Below are 13,053 nucleotides of genomic sequence, written 5' to 3' on the forward strand. Positions count from 1 at the left end.
CATTATGTGCAGACACATGCATGAGACTAATGGGCAATAAGCAACAGCTCTTATCTCCCAAAAACTTCCACTCTGCTGTGTTTGGGTCCCTGTTTGCTGTCACAACTTTGCTTTGTTTACAGATGAAAAGCCATGATAGGGGTTGGCACCTGTCATTACGCTGCTTTGACCTTTTTGATCACAGTCCTTATATGACGCTCTTTAGACAGAGAATAATTCAATGACACAGACATTTTTTGAATGCAAAAATAGCTTTTATTTCAGTGTATTTTTGCCCTGAGATCAAATACAAAACAGACTTCACAAACAGAATTGATTTTCATTCTATAGTCAGTGCTGTATGCAGCCATATTTAAAGGGGTTTCCTGAGAGCTTTGTTCTTTCACAATGTCTTCACTCAAGGAGAAAAACACAACTGCATTACCCACAGTTTAAAAAGAGTGGCCCCTGAGTCCAACCCTTTGCTAGTGCCTCAGTGTCTGAATAGTTAAGCATGCTCTAATGGCTCAAGTCCAAGTGTCTGTTTGTGTACGGCAGCCCACTGTAGCATGAATTATTGAATAACCACTACATCTTTTTCTAATCCATGGCAATAGCATGGCCCCCAATACTGTTCCATCAAGCAAATGTAAGATGTACACACATTTTATTACATTGCATTATTTGTTTTTCTGCTTCTCAATACTCTGTAAACCCAATGTGCAAGGCCAGAGGTCAATTATTCTTCATTTAAAGCAAGAGCTCATATGTACGCTCCATGTGTGAGTAATTAGGGGGGAAAAAAAGAACTTTCTGTTCTTGAATTGCAGCTTCACCATCTTGCATGACCTGGCCTCCCTTTTGAAAACAGGTTTTTGGTCAGCAGGTGTGGCAGGACAGTGGCAGGTGTGGTTTTACATACAAATAGTTCACAATAACTGTCCTGACCCACAGACGGCTTTCTTATCTGTGTTAAACACAATAGAATAACAAATAAGTGGGTTCTTGCTACTTCATATTTAAATGCTACACAATGCGCTGTCCGCCAGTAGGTAACCCCACCTGCCTCCAACACCTGTTTGTTTTTTAGAGTCTTGAGGAGTTCATTAATGAGAGGTATAAGCCTCTCCAGGGTCTAATGTTCATTGCAATGTATCAATCTGCTCACATTTTAGTGACATTGGGGGGATCATTGATATCTATTACCTCAAAGCCCTGGTTGTCATGCCCATCTCTTGAGTGGTGGTGATGACCCTTGATGTTGTGGAAACAGTAGGCACAATGCGCAGTGGCTACTGGCACCACCTTGGAGAAGTTGGAGAAATCTACTCTGTACTTGCCCTCTTTGCTTCTGGAGATGATGGGCAAAAAGTTGTAGCCCCACATGATCTCCAGAGGAATAAAAGATGTCCGGACTTGGCAGGAAGAGCTGGTGGACTCTGCGGTACCGTCTAGGAAGACGACCAGCTCAAACTCTTGCTTGTGGAGCGTGTCCACTGCCATCTCAAAGAAGGGGCTACTCTTGTCGATGATGTGGTAGAGCGTGAGAGGACACACGAAAAAGAGGTTGTCCTTCCCGGCGTCTACCATGAAGTCAATGTTCACTTGGTCCATGATGATTGTCTCTCCATCTGGTGTGTTTGTTGTCCTTAGCAGCTTGCCATAGATCTGGCTTCCAATCATCAGGGTCTTGCGCAGGTTGGCTACTCTGATTGACAGACTAAGAGAACCATTTTTAGGGCTGATGACAGCCATTTCACTAAATGTGATGGTCTTAGCCCTCTTCTTGGGCAAAGAGATTTTGGACAGGATGACTCCACACATAAAGCAGTTGATAATGGCTCCAAGGAGGGACTGGATGATGAGAAGGGCTACAGCGCCTGGGCAGAGAGGGGTGAGCGCTCGACCGCCGTACCCAATAGTTGTCTGGGTCTCAAGGGAGTAGAGGAACGCTGTGGTAAGTCCTACAACATTATCAACACATGGAGTATGATCTAATGGCGGGCTTTGCCACGTCAGGTCTCCATTGCTGCGGGCAATCCAGTACCACAGCAGCCCGAAGATGAACCAGCTGAGCGTGAAAGAGGCGATGAAGAGGAAGAGAACAAAACGCCACCGGATCTCCACAAAGGTGGTCCAGAAGTCAGCCAGGAAGACAAAGTGTTTGCTGTAATTGATGTTTCCGTATTCAATGTTGCAGCGACCATCTTTGGTCACTAGTCTGGTCCTTTGGCTTCTTCGCCTCGTCATACAGTCCTGGATACGTTTGTTTACTGATCCAAACATTTTCTAACACCCACGATCTATGAGACAATAAAACAGGAAAAATAGATATACAGCATTTAAGTACATAGTAGAAACAAGTCATCAATCAGTTGCAAGAACAAACAGTTACTTACTACATGAATTTCTTAAGCTCACAGAAACAACTAAATAAAATACAAACTTTGCACTACTATACTATAAAACTACTATAAAAAAGCAACAACTGTCTGCTCGTGGCTGATTTGTCCCGGCAGATCAGACACTGCACCTGAGGCGCCACTAAAACTTGCAGCCCCAACAATGACAGAAAATGCCCTTATATAAATGTGCAATAAGGACTCAAAAGTGCTGATAATAATTTTACTTCTTCTCACAGTCCCTGACATTTAACCAGTCAACTGTTCACAGGCCCCGTCAGTCAACTTTAAATACTGTAATTCACTACAATCATACAGCCAAATGTCAAGATGACACTGCCTGTCAGGTGCTGAGGGGGAGATGTAAAGAGGAGGATATGCAAGCACATATTGTGCCAAAGGACAAATAATGTATGTGCCAAGATAAGACTTAAAATTGGATGACTCTGCTTAAGTTAAGTTACATTTATTAACTATTGAATTGTGGGGGTATTTTGATTATCAATAAAACTAATTTCATGATTAAGTCTAATCAGCACCTGTCTTACTCGTGTATACAGTAAATATCTTTCTTGTTTTCCTGCTCCAAATGCTTTACTTGTCCTCCCATGTTTTTATAGCTCACTCTGAACTGCTTATGTGCAGCCTCACATGTTACAAGCTTTTCTGTCCCACAACAGTTTTAATCCCCACAGAAAGGCTATAATCCTGGGTGGATGTAGCGCTGCTGTAAGGACCTGAGGTTAATGAGAAACAAAAGTTTCCACTGAGGTGCAACACATAAGTGTGCCAAGTAAGCCAAATAAGCCCCTGCAAGTGTCCCAGCACAAGTTTAGCTTTGTTTGGTAGGTTTCAATGCTGCAAAAATAAATGTAACATTAAAATAATTTGTGCAAACCTGCCCAGAAGACCAGCTGCTCACAGACATAACAATCACTGACTTATTCTCATAAGTCTGGTGCCTGATGGATGGTAATTTGCAGTATTGGCTATACGGAGGTTTCCAAATAAGTATGGCCTCTGTTCTTGCCAAGTCATGCAAACTACCCATTTGGATCATGCCGTGCTTGTTAGTGAGTGTGAAGTAGTACAAAACGATCAGTGCAGTGAGTTTATGTTTTTGTTTTCAACCCTCAAAGCTCAAATCTGGTAATTTTGCCAAAATAGGATCTGATAATCACCCTGTGTAGATTGTTTGCGCACTTTAATCTCTTTGGGAGTAATCCTCGTTATCCCACACCTAATCATTAGGTCAGCATGTTTTCATACTGTAACAAGATATGTGCTGGAATAATTTCAGGTATTTAGTATTTAATTGCATGTATGCCAAGTTACTCTAAATTATGGCTTTGCATTAGAAAACAACTGCCTTTATGAATGGAAACGGCCAATGTGAAGAAAGTCTTGATAAACATCCACAACATAGTGGACACAAAGCTTTAGATTTAAAAGGGCTCATCATAAATCAGTTTAAATATGTTTCAGTTCAAATTATATCAGTTTGAATATGACACGAGTCAAACGACAATGCATTTTTTAGCTGTACTTGATTCTTTCCTTTACACGGACACTCAGAATGTGCTTTTAACGTCATTATTTTAGGCTCATTCTAATAGGAGTTGATTAATATCTTCTTTCATTATTTGCATCATTAACATGGCTTGTGACTGTTAAATAATTTCAGCTATAGCAGGGATTTAGCAATACTTCTGATTTAAAGGGGAGATTACAGGAATAAGTCTCTAATGAGTCTTAATGCCTTATTTGTAGAAAATACAAATCAGCTTTATGAGCTAATATACAGAGTAAAAAGAAATGTGAAACAAGCAAGTTATTTGTAGCCCCTTTCCTTTATTTATTGTATTTTTAGAAAGCAGTCACAGTGAGAGTCATATTTCCACTGTAATCATTTGTATCTGACCTCCTCATCACACTCCTCAGTTTCTTGCAAAAAAAATGTGTTGAAGCTGAAAAAGAATGAGTCCAAACTCACCTCTATGAGTTGATCAAATGAGAGTGGTCTGATGCACATCCGGGGGTTAATGAATGCCAAACTCCAGCTCGACCTTCTCTCCTCTCACTCTCTGTGTCTTTCTTGTTTGCAATTGATTTAAATAGTTTAGGCGTGTCCTCCTCTTGTGCCTGTTCACCAACACCTGTGAGCATTTATACTGTCCTGTCTCGGTGTGCTGGAATCAGCCAGGTGTTGTTTACGCCCATAGAGACATCAAGTACCCCTCCCACAAACACACAGACACACACATGCATACCTTTCCCCCAGCTCTAATAAGTTGTTTACCCCACAGACGCCAGGCACCAAGGGCCAAGCTGACCTCTATCCGCCACACTCCTGCTCCGCTACAGTCTACGAGTTGCTGTGGATGTACTGTTGGTTTTTTCTGTTTCGTGATATTTAAGCCTGATCGCAGTTGCACTCGCTATAGAAAAATTGAAAAAAGAAAAAAGTGAATGTTAACAATGTAAAAACATAGCCTGTATGTGGTGTATCTGTGTATGGTTCTGGTTCTCTGCGTCTCAGTGATGAACAGACTGTGTGGAATTATTTACTGTAGACACACACACACACACGCACGTGAACACACCTCTATTGGCATGTTTTTGGGAAATCTTTTTTGCAATATTTGCCCGTATTTGGCAAGCACAGCATAGAATATCTGAAGATCGAGCTTTCATCGCCTGATATTAAAGTGTAACATAGTGATTATGTTGTCCCCGGAACACTGTATGTCTCTGTGATAGAAAAGAGCGTACAACTCACATCTGTTTATACATGTATTCCTCCACTTCTCTGAAAATGATCACCGTAAAAATATGTTTAACACATCTCAGACACAGTGTTGTCACTGTGAATCAAACATCAGTGCTGCACAGCTCAGCGCAGCACAAGTTGTATTTCTCCAAGCAGCACACAGATTCCCCCTCCCCACCACAACTACAGAGATGCGTTGCGATGAAATACCATACAACCATTAAACATAAATAGATGATGGAGTGAGTCACCAGAAACTGCAGAGATGAAAAAGGAGACGCTGTAGATCCCCAGATAGCTCTCTGGGGCCTCTCAGGAACCAAATCAGTTCATGGACTGAAGATATTCTGAACGCTGGTTGGAGAAAAGTTGTGAATTGTGACGGGACTCATTCTTCAACTCTATTGTTCGCAGCAAAAGTGACAGAAAAGGCTGCAGTATTACCTTACAGGCTGCAGAATGTATATTCTATTGACAGCCATTGCTGTTGACACACAACAAGATTAGGCTTGTCTGTGTTCCCCTAAATCCTTGCTATAGTAAAAGATGACAAGCTTTTTGCATTTAAGCTTTTTTGACTCAAGAGGTGAGTTGCTTGTTTGTTTAACCAGCTCCCTTGTTTTTAATCCCTTTTATATGTGACAAAAGGCCTGCGAATACTCACCGGACCACATAGCTGCACTGATTCTTGGGCTGGTCGAGCAACTTAAGAACTACGGAGGCTACATGTAATTGCTAGCGATGGAATCCGAGACCATTACTGCCACTGAATAATGATGACACAACAACTACAGATCAGTCTGCCAGATAAGGTCGTGCTGTGTTCATCCTTCAGAAGAAAAGAATCCACAATCAGAATTACAGAACTGACCATCAAGGCCCTACAAGTTTTCTTTACACACATTTAACTTTAATGACCTTGGTGACCATAATAGTGCGTAATTAATAAGTACATCGTCTTTCTGAAAATGTTGTTGATTGTTAAAAAAATATTTTCTCTTTATGAAGAAGCAAGAAAATGGAAAATGAAATTGCTCAGATCAAGTTAAACATTGCATCAAATGGGGAGATAATGACGTTGAGGAGATCATACCCTATATTGATGTGTGAATATCCAGTATGCAGTGCAGGCTGATATAGTTGTCCATTGGTGAGGCATGGCTTCACTCACTGCTATGTTCATGTTTACCTTTGCACTCACACACAATGCTGATGAGTACAAAAACACAGCACTGCCACTGCGAGCCCCCACTGATAACTAGATGGCTCACAGTGATAGTAAACAATGGCAGTTTCTCCCTGCATCAATTGGAGCACTCAAATGAATAATGGTGGTTTCTGTATCAGTTTCTGCCAATCAACTTTAGAGGTTAGTCAGTATTACTTGCTCACTTCCATTACCAACAAGGTGATAAGTAGCCTACGGTAACAAGAGAATAAAGCAGACACAATGGGGACGTGTCTCTGCATGCTGCTGTTTAAATGCTATGTTTGCATGTCTTAATCTTAACAGATGACAATGTGCTACCACCTCCTCTTCAGCCCCAAGATTTTCACGATATTCACTGTGTTTGGGGGACAGCAGGCACAAGCTGTGGACAACACTAACATATATCTTTTAAGTTGATATGGTGAACTTGGTAGCTGGCAGTTTCTCATTTACAGATATGGATATGGCATGGATATGGATATAGCATTCAGGGTTCTTAACACATTTTCCATTGCAAAATTCCATATTTTTTCAGACCATATTTGCAATCTGAGTATAAATAGCTAGAATATGTAAATAAATGGTTTTGAAATCCAGCTGTTAACATGTAAATTGCCAGACTTTATGTTTGGGATTGTCAAGCCTCAGAAAACTTTATTTTTTAACCATTCAGTTCACACTTACTCACTACACAGATAGTTGGACGATCAAACCTCTCTGCTTAAAGAGGAAGTGAATTAAGACTCATATTATTTGAAGATGTTATTTACATGGTTTCTGTATATCCCAGGTTTTTGTTTTCTCTGGTAACTACAGTACCACATAACTCATCAATGTTTAGTTAAGTTTAATATTCAGTTATTTGTAATGCTATGCATATATAGAATTTAAATATATTGCTGCATTTTCCTCCAAACTAATTTTGGTTGTCCAGGTTTGGTACAGTTATAAGGTACTAGAGACACAGCTGTTTTCTAGGCTGTGACGTAGAGGCACGAAGGCAACTCTGCACAAGAGTATACGTTCAGTCAGTTTACGCCATGCTTCTTACCTTACTTTAGGAAACAAACTCACCCAGGCCCGGTCACACAGTGTTAAGCATTCTGCCTGCTCTAAATGCGATGAAAAACATTGATAAAATTGAATTCCACACTTTTTCATATTGCGTATGAAACCTGAGCATTTATTTGGAGTCTTGTCACCTGACAAATGTAAGTCCAATATTCACTCCCTTTTAGCCCTAGTTTTGGTCTCCACCAACTCCCGGGGGAAATATTTTGCTCTTTAGCTGCTAAATGCTCCACTATGTTCACCAGGCAGTTGCTAATTTTGTGTAGTCCGCCACTTTGCACTGCTGATAGCAGCTGCCGTTTACTGCTGATGAAAGCAGTGAACCAGAACAGTAAAGTTGGAAGTAGTAGCAGTTAGCCAGTTGTAGCTTAGTTATGTACATAAGAGCCATCCTGCATAAAATCTGCTTAGTATGCCAATGTCTAGAAACAATATAGATTTCTGATTACAAGCTACTTGGAGCTCAGACTTCTAAGCCCCTAAATCAACAGCACAGAAGTTAAGAAAAGCCACTTCAGCATTTGTTTTCATTTGTGGTCAACTGATGAGTTGAATTGACAACACTTCTTAGGCAGTGAGATCATGACCACAGATGTCTCATTAAGTCAGTTAACACTTCACCAAGGTCCTCCCTTGAAGCAGTTAAACATTCAACATGTTGTCATGCTCCTTTAAGGTTCATATCCTGCCTCACTGTAGCTCCTTTGTGGCTCCCTTTGCCTGAGCTACGATTGCACCCCCAACTTGAACACTTACACACTACTTAGTCTGTGGGTAGTTGATGTTGAGAGACGTCACTTTTAAGAATTTGATTTGGCTTTTTTTTTTTTTTTAGGTTTCAAGTAACCCATTGCTCTGAGTGCTGCTTTCATGTACAGTCATTCTTTTTTTATTTTTTTTTATTTAAAAAAAAAATACTGTTCAGTTGCAAACCACATCACACGAGAACAAAAAAAAAATATCCATTACAGTCTGAATAAATTGTGAAATAGCCTTGAGCGCTGGGCTGAAAATTTTTAATTAATTCTGGTGTGAACAGAAATGAAGGCTTTGTTTTTATTTATTTTTTTCTTCCTTTTTGATTTGCAATTCAGGCGTGCTTGGCAACACATAGCTTTGACAGTCACCATGAGGCTTCATATTCTATGATCCGCCTGGGTTGAACTGAATAGGTCCATACTTTGGGGATGATTGTGTGTGTGTGTGTGTGTGTGACAGAGCAGAAAGGGGAGTGAGGGGGCCGCACACTGATGGCAGCCATTTTGCTGGGTCATCATGTCACTGAGCATTCATATTCCATATCCATCATTCTCAGAGTAAAAATGGCAAAGTGCTAAATGCCAAGCATTGCAATCCCAAGCTGTGCAATGTGCTTGTGAAGCATTTGCCTCATGTGATAATGCAAAACTGTGAAGCACCTCTCAGAGGATGTCTATGCACTTTGCTGGCTTATTGTCAGCGTGTATTTGTACAATCGTGTGTGTAAAATTCACAGATGTAGACATGCAGAAAAAAGCAAGCTGTTGTGGTTATAATGATGTCAGGATCTGTGCGTCCAGTGTTGATGCCTTTGGGCGCAATGTACATATCAATAGAAGCCTGTAGACAAGAATTTCAGCTCTCAGACCCGAGTGACAGGATTTGTGGGGTTTTTCCACTCCAGGCCCAATTGATTGCTTGTGTGCTAACTATTGGGCCATACTTAATCCCATCATAACCATAGTAGACACAGACATAGATAACCTGTTTCTGCTATATATTTCTGCAGTATCTACAGTAGGCAATGAAGTGTAGGATGAAAAGCTTGTCATGAACCTTTCAAGTACAAACAAGTTAGATGTGTTATGCAGGGCTGCAGAGCATTTATTTGCCTCTTTTGTTTCTTGAACACAAGGGTGTGATTCTATTTGCCCTGCAGATATTTGCTGAGATAAAGTGTGAAGTAAAAATATGGAGCTCACTGTAAGACATGAAAGCTAAAATAAGCCTATTAACATCTTATTTTCTGGAATAAATGTATAAAAATAATACTCCTTTTCATTGATATTTAAGTTTAATGTATGGCATGACTTCATATGCAACCCAGCAGATCATGAACTAGTCACAACTCCATTGATACGTGTACGGGTACAGAAATTGTCCATGTTTTTTGTGACACTCAGCTTTTAAACTAATCTAAATCAGTCAGAATGTCAGTCAGAATGTGGGAGTCTCTGTTTTCTTTCTGGTTTTTTTAACTATCACCTTTAAATAACTTCACATTTAATCATGAGATTTCAGCCTTGTTTTTGTTTCTTTATTCTAAATGTATCAGTACACTTCAAAAGTGTATTCAGCAATACAATAGGTTAATGCTAAGTTTTTTCAGTTCTAATACATTTTCATTCAATTTTGAGAAATAATTTGTATCTGTTTGTTTTGGATAGCATAAGGCTACAGAAGTGCATTGTGTTGCTTTGTCTGCCAGCAACTGGCTGTGTTCCATTTCAAATTGCCACAAGTCTGTCACAAATGGAATCCAAACGCCACCGAGTCTGTTTAGAAAAGGCATTTGATTGTGTTAAATGTGAAGTTGCTCACTTCATTTTATGTTTGCAGTGGATATTTAATATAACTTGTTTAAAACAAGAAAGCACTCCAATGTTGGGCAACATTGTTTATTTCATTATGTTATTGCTTCACTCATGTCTGTTTTTATTCCTCTGTGTTGTGTTTCTTCTGTGTTGTATTTTTATGGGAGAAAATGTCAAGAATTGTCTTTGCATGTTTGCATTGGCTTGCCACGCAGATTCTGATTGAAATAGTTCTGTCATGCTAACATAAAATCCCAAAACCAAGAATCATCAACATACAAAATCTCTCCAGGGTTGTGTAAATATGCATGCATTGGGTATTTACTGACCTGGGAATGAGAACTGGTTAGTCTTATCAGACCAAACCCAAGCACTTCAGGCCTCCCTCTAAGCCTGCAATAATGCCTTTGATTGTCAGCAGTATTGTGATCTCTGAATGTGGCTTATTTTTGTCGCTATTCATGTCGAAAAAAGAAAATAAACAAACAACCAAAAAGATTCATTTTATGAAGCGGGCGATCAAAGTGCTCTCTGAAATCAGGCCTGGGGTGCTTTGTGTCCATGAGATGAGAAAATTACAACTTGTCATAGCGAAGCTAAGCCAAATGCATCATTGGAAAGATGTCAAGTTGGAGAGTAACTTATATCAGTAAGAAGATTCTATATAGCTACTTCTATGAAATACTGACCATCGGCGTCAGTGCATGTTTGAAGAAAATCAGCAACAAAAGGGGCAACAGACATGGAACCACTTGTTATAGAGAGCTCTGGATCCTTCAAATGTGGGTAAAATATGGTGAAAATTAATTTACACCAATTTAACAATTCGATATTCAAAATGTGATTACACTAATGTGTTTACCATCACCTGAAACTCGTCCTTGTACTCTCAGTTCAGAACTGACAACTTCCGATTCCAGGAAAAACATTGATATGTTTTAAAAACTACAATTACCGTGCCATGCAGCTTGATACAAATTAGCACTACAGTTTTAGTTCCTCTGGTTTAGGGTTGTATTTAAGGTCATAATAAGAAATATCTATGAAGTATGTCAAATATCTAGTGGAGCCAAAGTAGTAATTAGACATCATCTAGATATTGTATGTTAGGAAAAAGTAAAGATGTTGGTTTATTTCAGATATTTTAGCCAACACAAATTTTTTAGCAAAATGCATCAAATCACTAAGCATTCCAGCCCTATCAAATGAAATAGCTAAGAACCTGGCCTCCAAGTCCAGTTCCATCGTGCATCAAAATGGCCTCAGTCACTCCCATCCTCAAGAAGCCAGGTTTGGACCGGGAGGACCTCAACAACTACCGGCCGATCTCCAACCTTCCATTCCTCAGCAAAATCCTCCATCAGCACATGTCCAACCATGATCTCTATGAACCTTTGCAATCTGGATTCAGAACACACCATAGCACAGAAAACACCCTAATCAAAATCACCAATGATCTACTCATCGCCGCTGACTCTGGACACATCAGTATACTGATTCTCCTAGACCTTTGACACAATCTCCCATTCCATCCTCCTCAATCGCCTATCTCACCACCTTGGCATCACCAGCGCAGCTTTCTCCTGGTTCCAGTCCTACCTCGCTACTAGTCCTGTCTGAGGTTCCCAACAAAGCCCTAGACAGGCTCCAGTAGGTTCAAAACTCAGGGCTTGATGTGGGTGAGAACCCTGGCAACACATCACCCAAACACTCATCCACCTACACTGGCTTCCGGCATCAATTACAAAATCCTCCTACTCACATACAAATGCCTCCATGCCCTCGCTCCTCAGTACCTCTCTGACCTCCTTCGACCATAAACCCCGTTCCTGGACCCTCCTCACCATCCCTCTTACCCGTTATCGCACCTTTGGGGACAGAGCTTTCAGCGTTGCAGCCCCAACCCTTTGGACGCTCTCCATATTTGGACATATTTTCCTCTCCTGACTCTACTCCTGCTCTTGCTTTCTCTTCTTTGCTCTCTATGTAAAGCTATTATTATTATTATTATTATCATTATTCATGTTACATCATTATTATTGTTACATCGTGATCTTTTCTTCCTGTAATACACCAACTTCTCCGAGGACTTCAGCCTGATTAAGCACCCATATAACCTGAACAGGCAATTCAATGAAAGAGAAAGAAAACATGAAACCCTTCTTAAAAGCTTGAAATCACTTCTCTCGCCTCCCTCTTTTTCCTCACCCAGCCACTCTGCTGCGACAGGGTCAGTGGCATGTGTGGAATGAGCGTGAATTCAATTACGTACCATGTAAAGTGACACTTGGTGACAATATCCAAAACACTGACCTTTTCGCTCCACTTGAGGGATTATTCCTTTTCTCAGTTGTGGATACAGTCACTCTTCCACATTTCAGCTATTTTCACAGTTCCTTAACCTTCTTTTTACGATTATTTCATTATTTCTTTTTCTATCTCAAAGAGTAATATTCTCCAAATGAAAAAATAATGGATCCTTGTGTTAGAAAGACTAAGCTACTGCATTGCTGTGGTTATAATGATGGCCTGACAGCACTTCCCTGCATATTAAAACACGGCACTGTTAGAGGAGAAGATGTCTCTAAACCTGCAAATTAAACCCTTCACACGAGTGCCTTTGAGCCGGAGGGTACCAGAGATCTCAAAATTCTTTCTGCCTGCATCGTTGCTCAGAGGTTACAAGACTTTGTCCCTCAGTAAGAACTCAACCTGACAGCAGTTCCCCGCAGACAGTATTTTTCAACACATAGCCATTATAGGAAAAGATTGCTCTGTAGTATATGTAGCAAAGCTTTTTGACATTGATGGTCATGGACTGAAGCATAGCACAGACTATGGAGAATGGACCAGTTGGCAACGGACTGATAAAATCAAGTGGACATGGTTATTAAATGGGCATTGTCTTCATGGTGTTGGAGTGTTTCACCCTATTTGTTTTTCTTCAAAATAATTCAACTGTATGGAGTATTTATGTCTCCTTGGAGCTATTAGGACTCACACATGTAATAAATGATCCTGCTATGGACTCGCTTTAAAGGTGACATC

The 13,053-nt window shown here is 40.3% G+C and overlaps 2 protein-coding genes across 2 annotated transcripts in view; both read right to left on the bottom strand.

The window, feature by feature from the left end:
• Window positions 1–1,143: 1,143 nt before the first annotated feature.
• On the bottom strand, window positions 1,144–2,265 carry kcnj1a.1 (potassium inwardly rectifying channel subfamily J member 1a, tandem duplicate 1). Its single transcript, XM_070829095.1, has one exon. The coding sequence runs from the start codon at window positions 2,263–2,265 to the stop codon at window positions 1,144–1,146; it is 1,122 nt and encodes a 373-aa protein (XP_070685196.1).
• The window catches only part of ilvbl (ilvB (bacterial acetolactate synthase)-like), a 123,528-nt gene continuing 111,657 nt past the window's right edge, over window positions 1,183–13,053 (bottom strand). Inside the window, exon 15 of the transcript XR_011584158.1 lies at window positions 1,183–1,194. The gene's annotated coding sequence lies outside the window, so the exon portion shown is untranslated. The remainder of the gene's footprint in view (window positions 1,195–13,053) is intronic.

The sequence above is a fragment of the Pempheris klunzingeri genome, chromosome 4, assembly GCF_042242105.1.
Source record: "Pempheris klunzingeri isolate RE-2024b chromosome 4, fPemKlu1.hap1, whole genome shotgun sequence".
In the NCBI taxonomy this organism is placed as follows: domain Eukaryota; kingdom Metazoa; phylum Chordata; class Actinopteri; order Acropomatiformes; family Pempheridae; genus Pempheris; species Pempheris klunzingeri.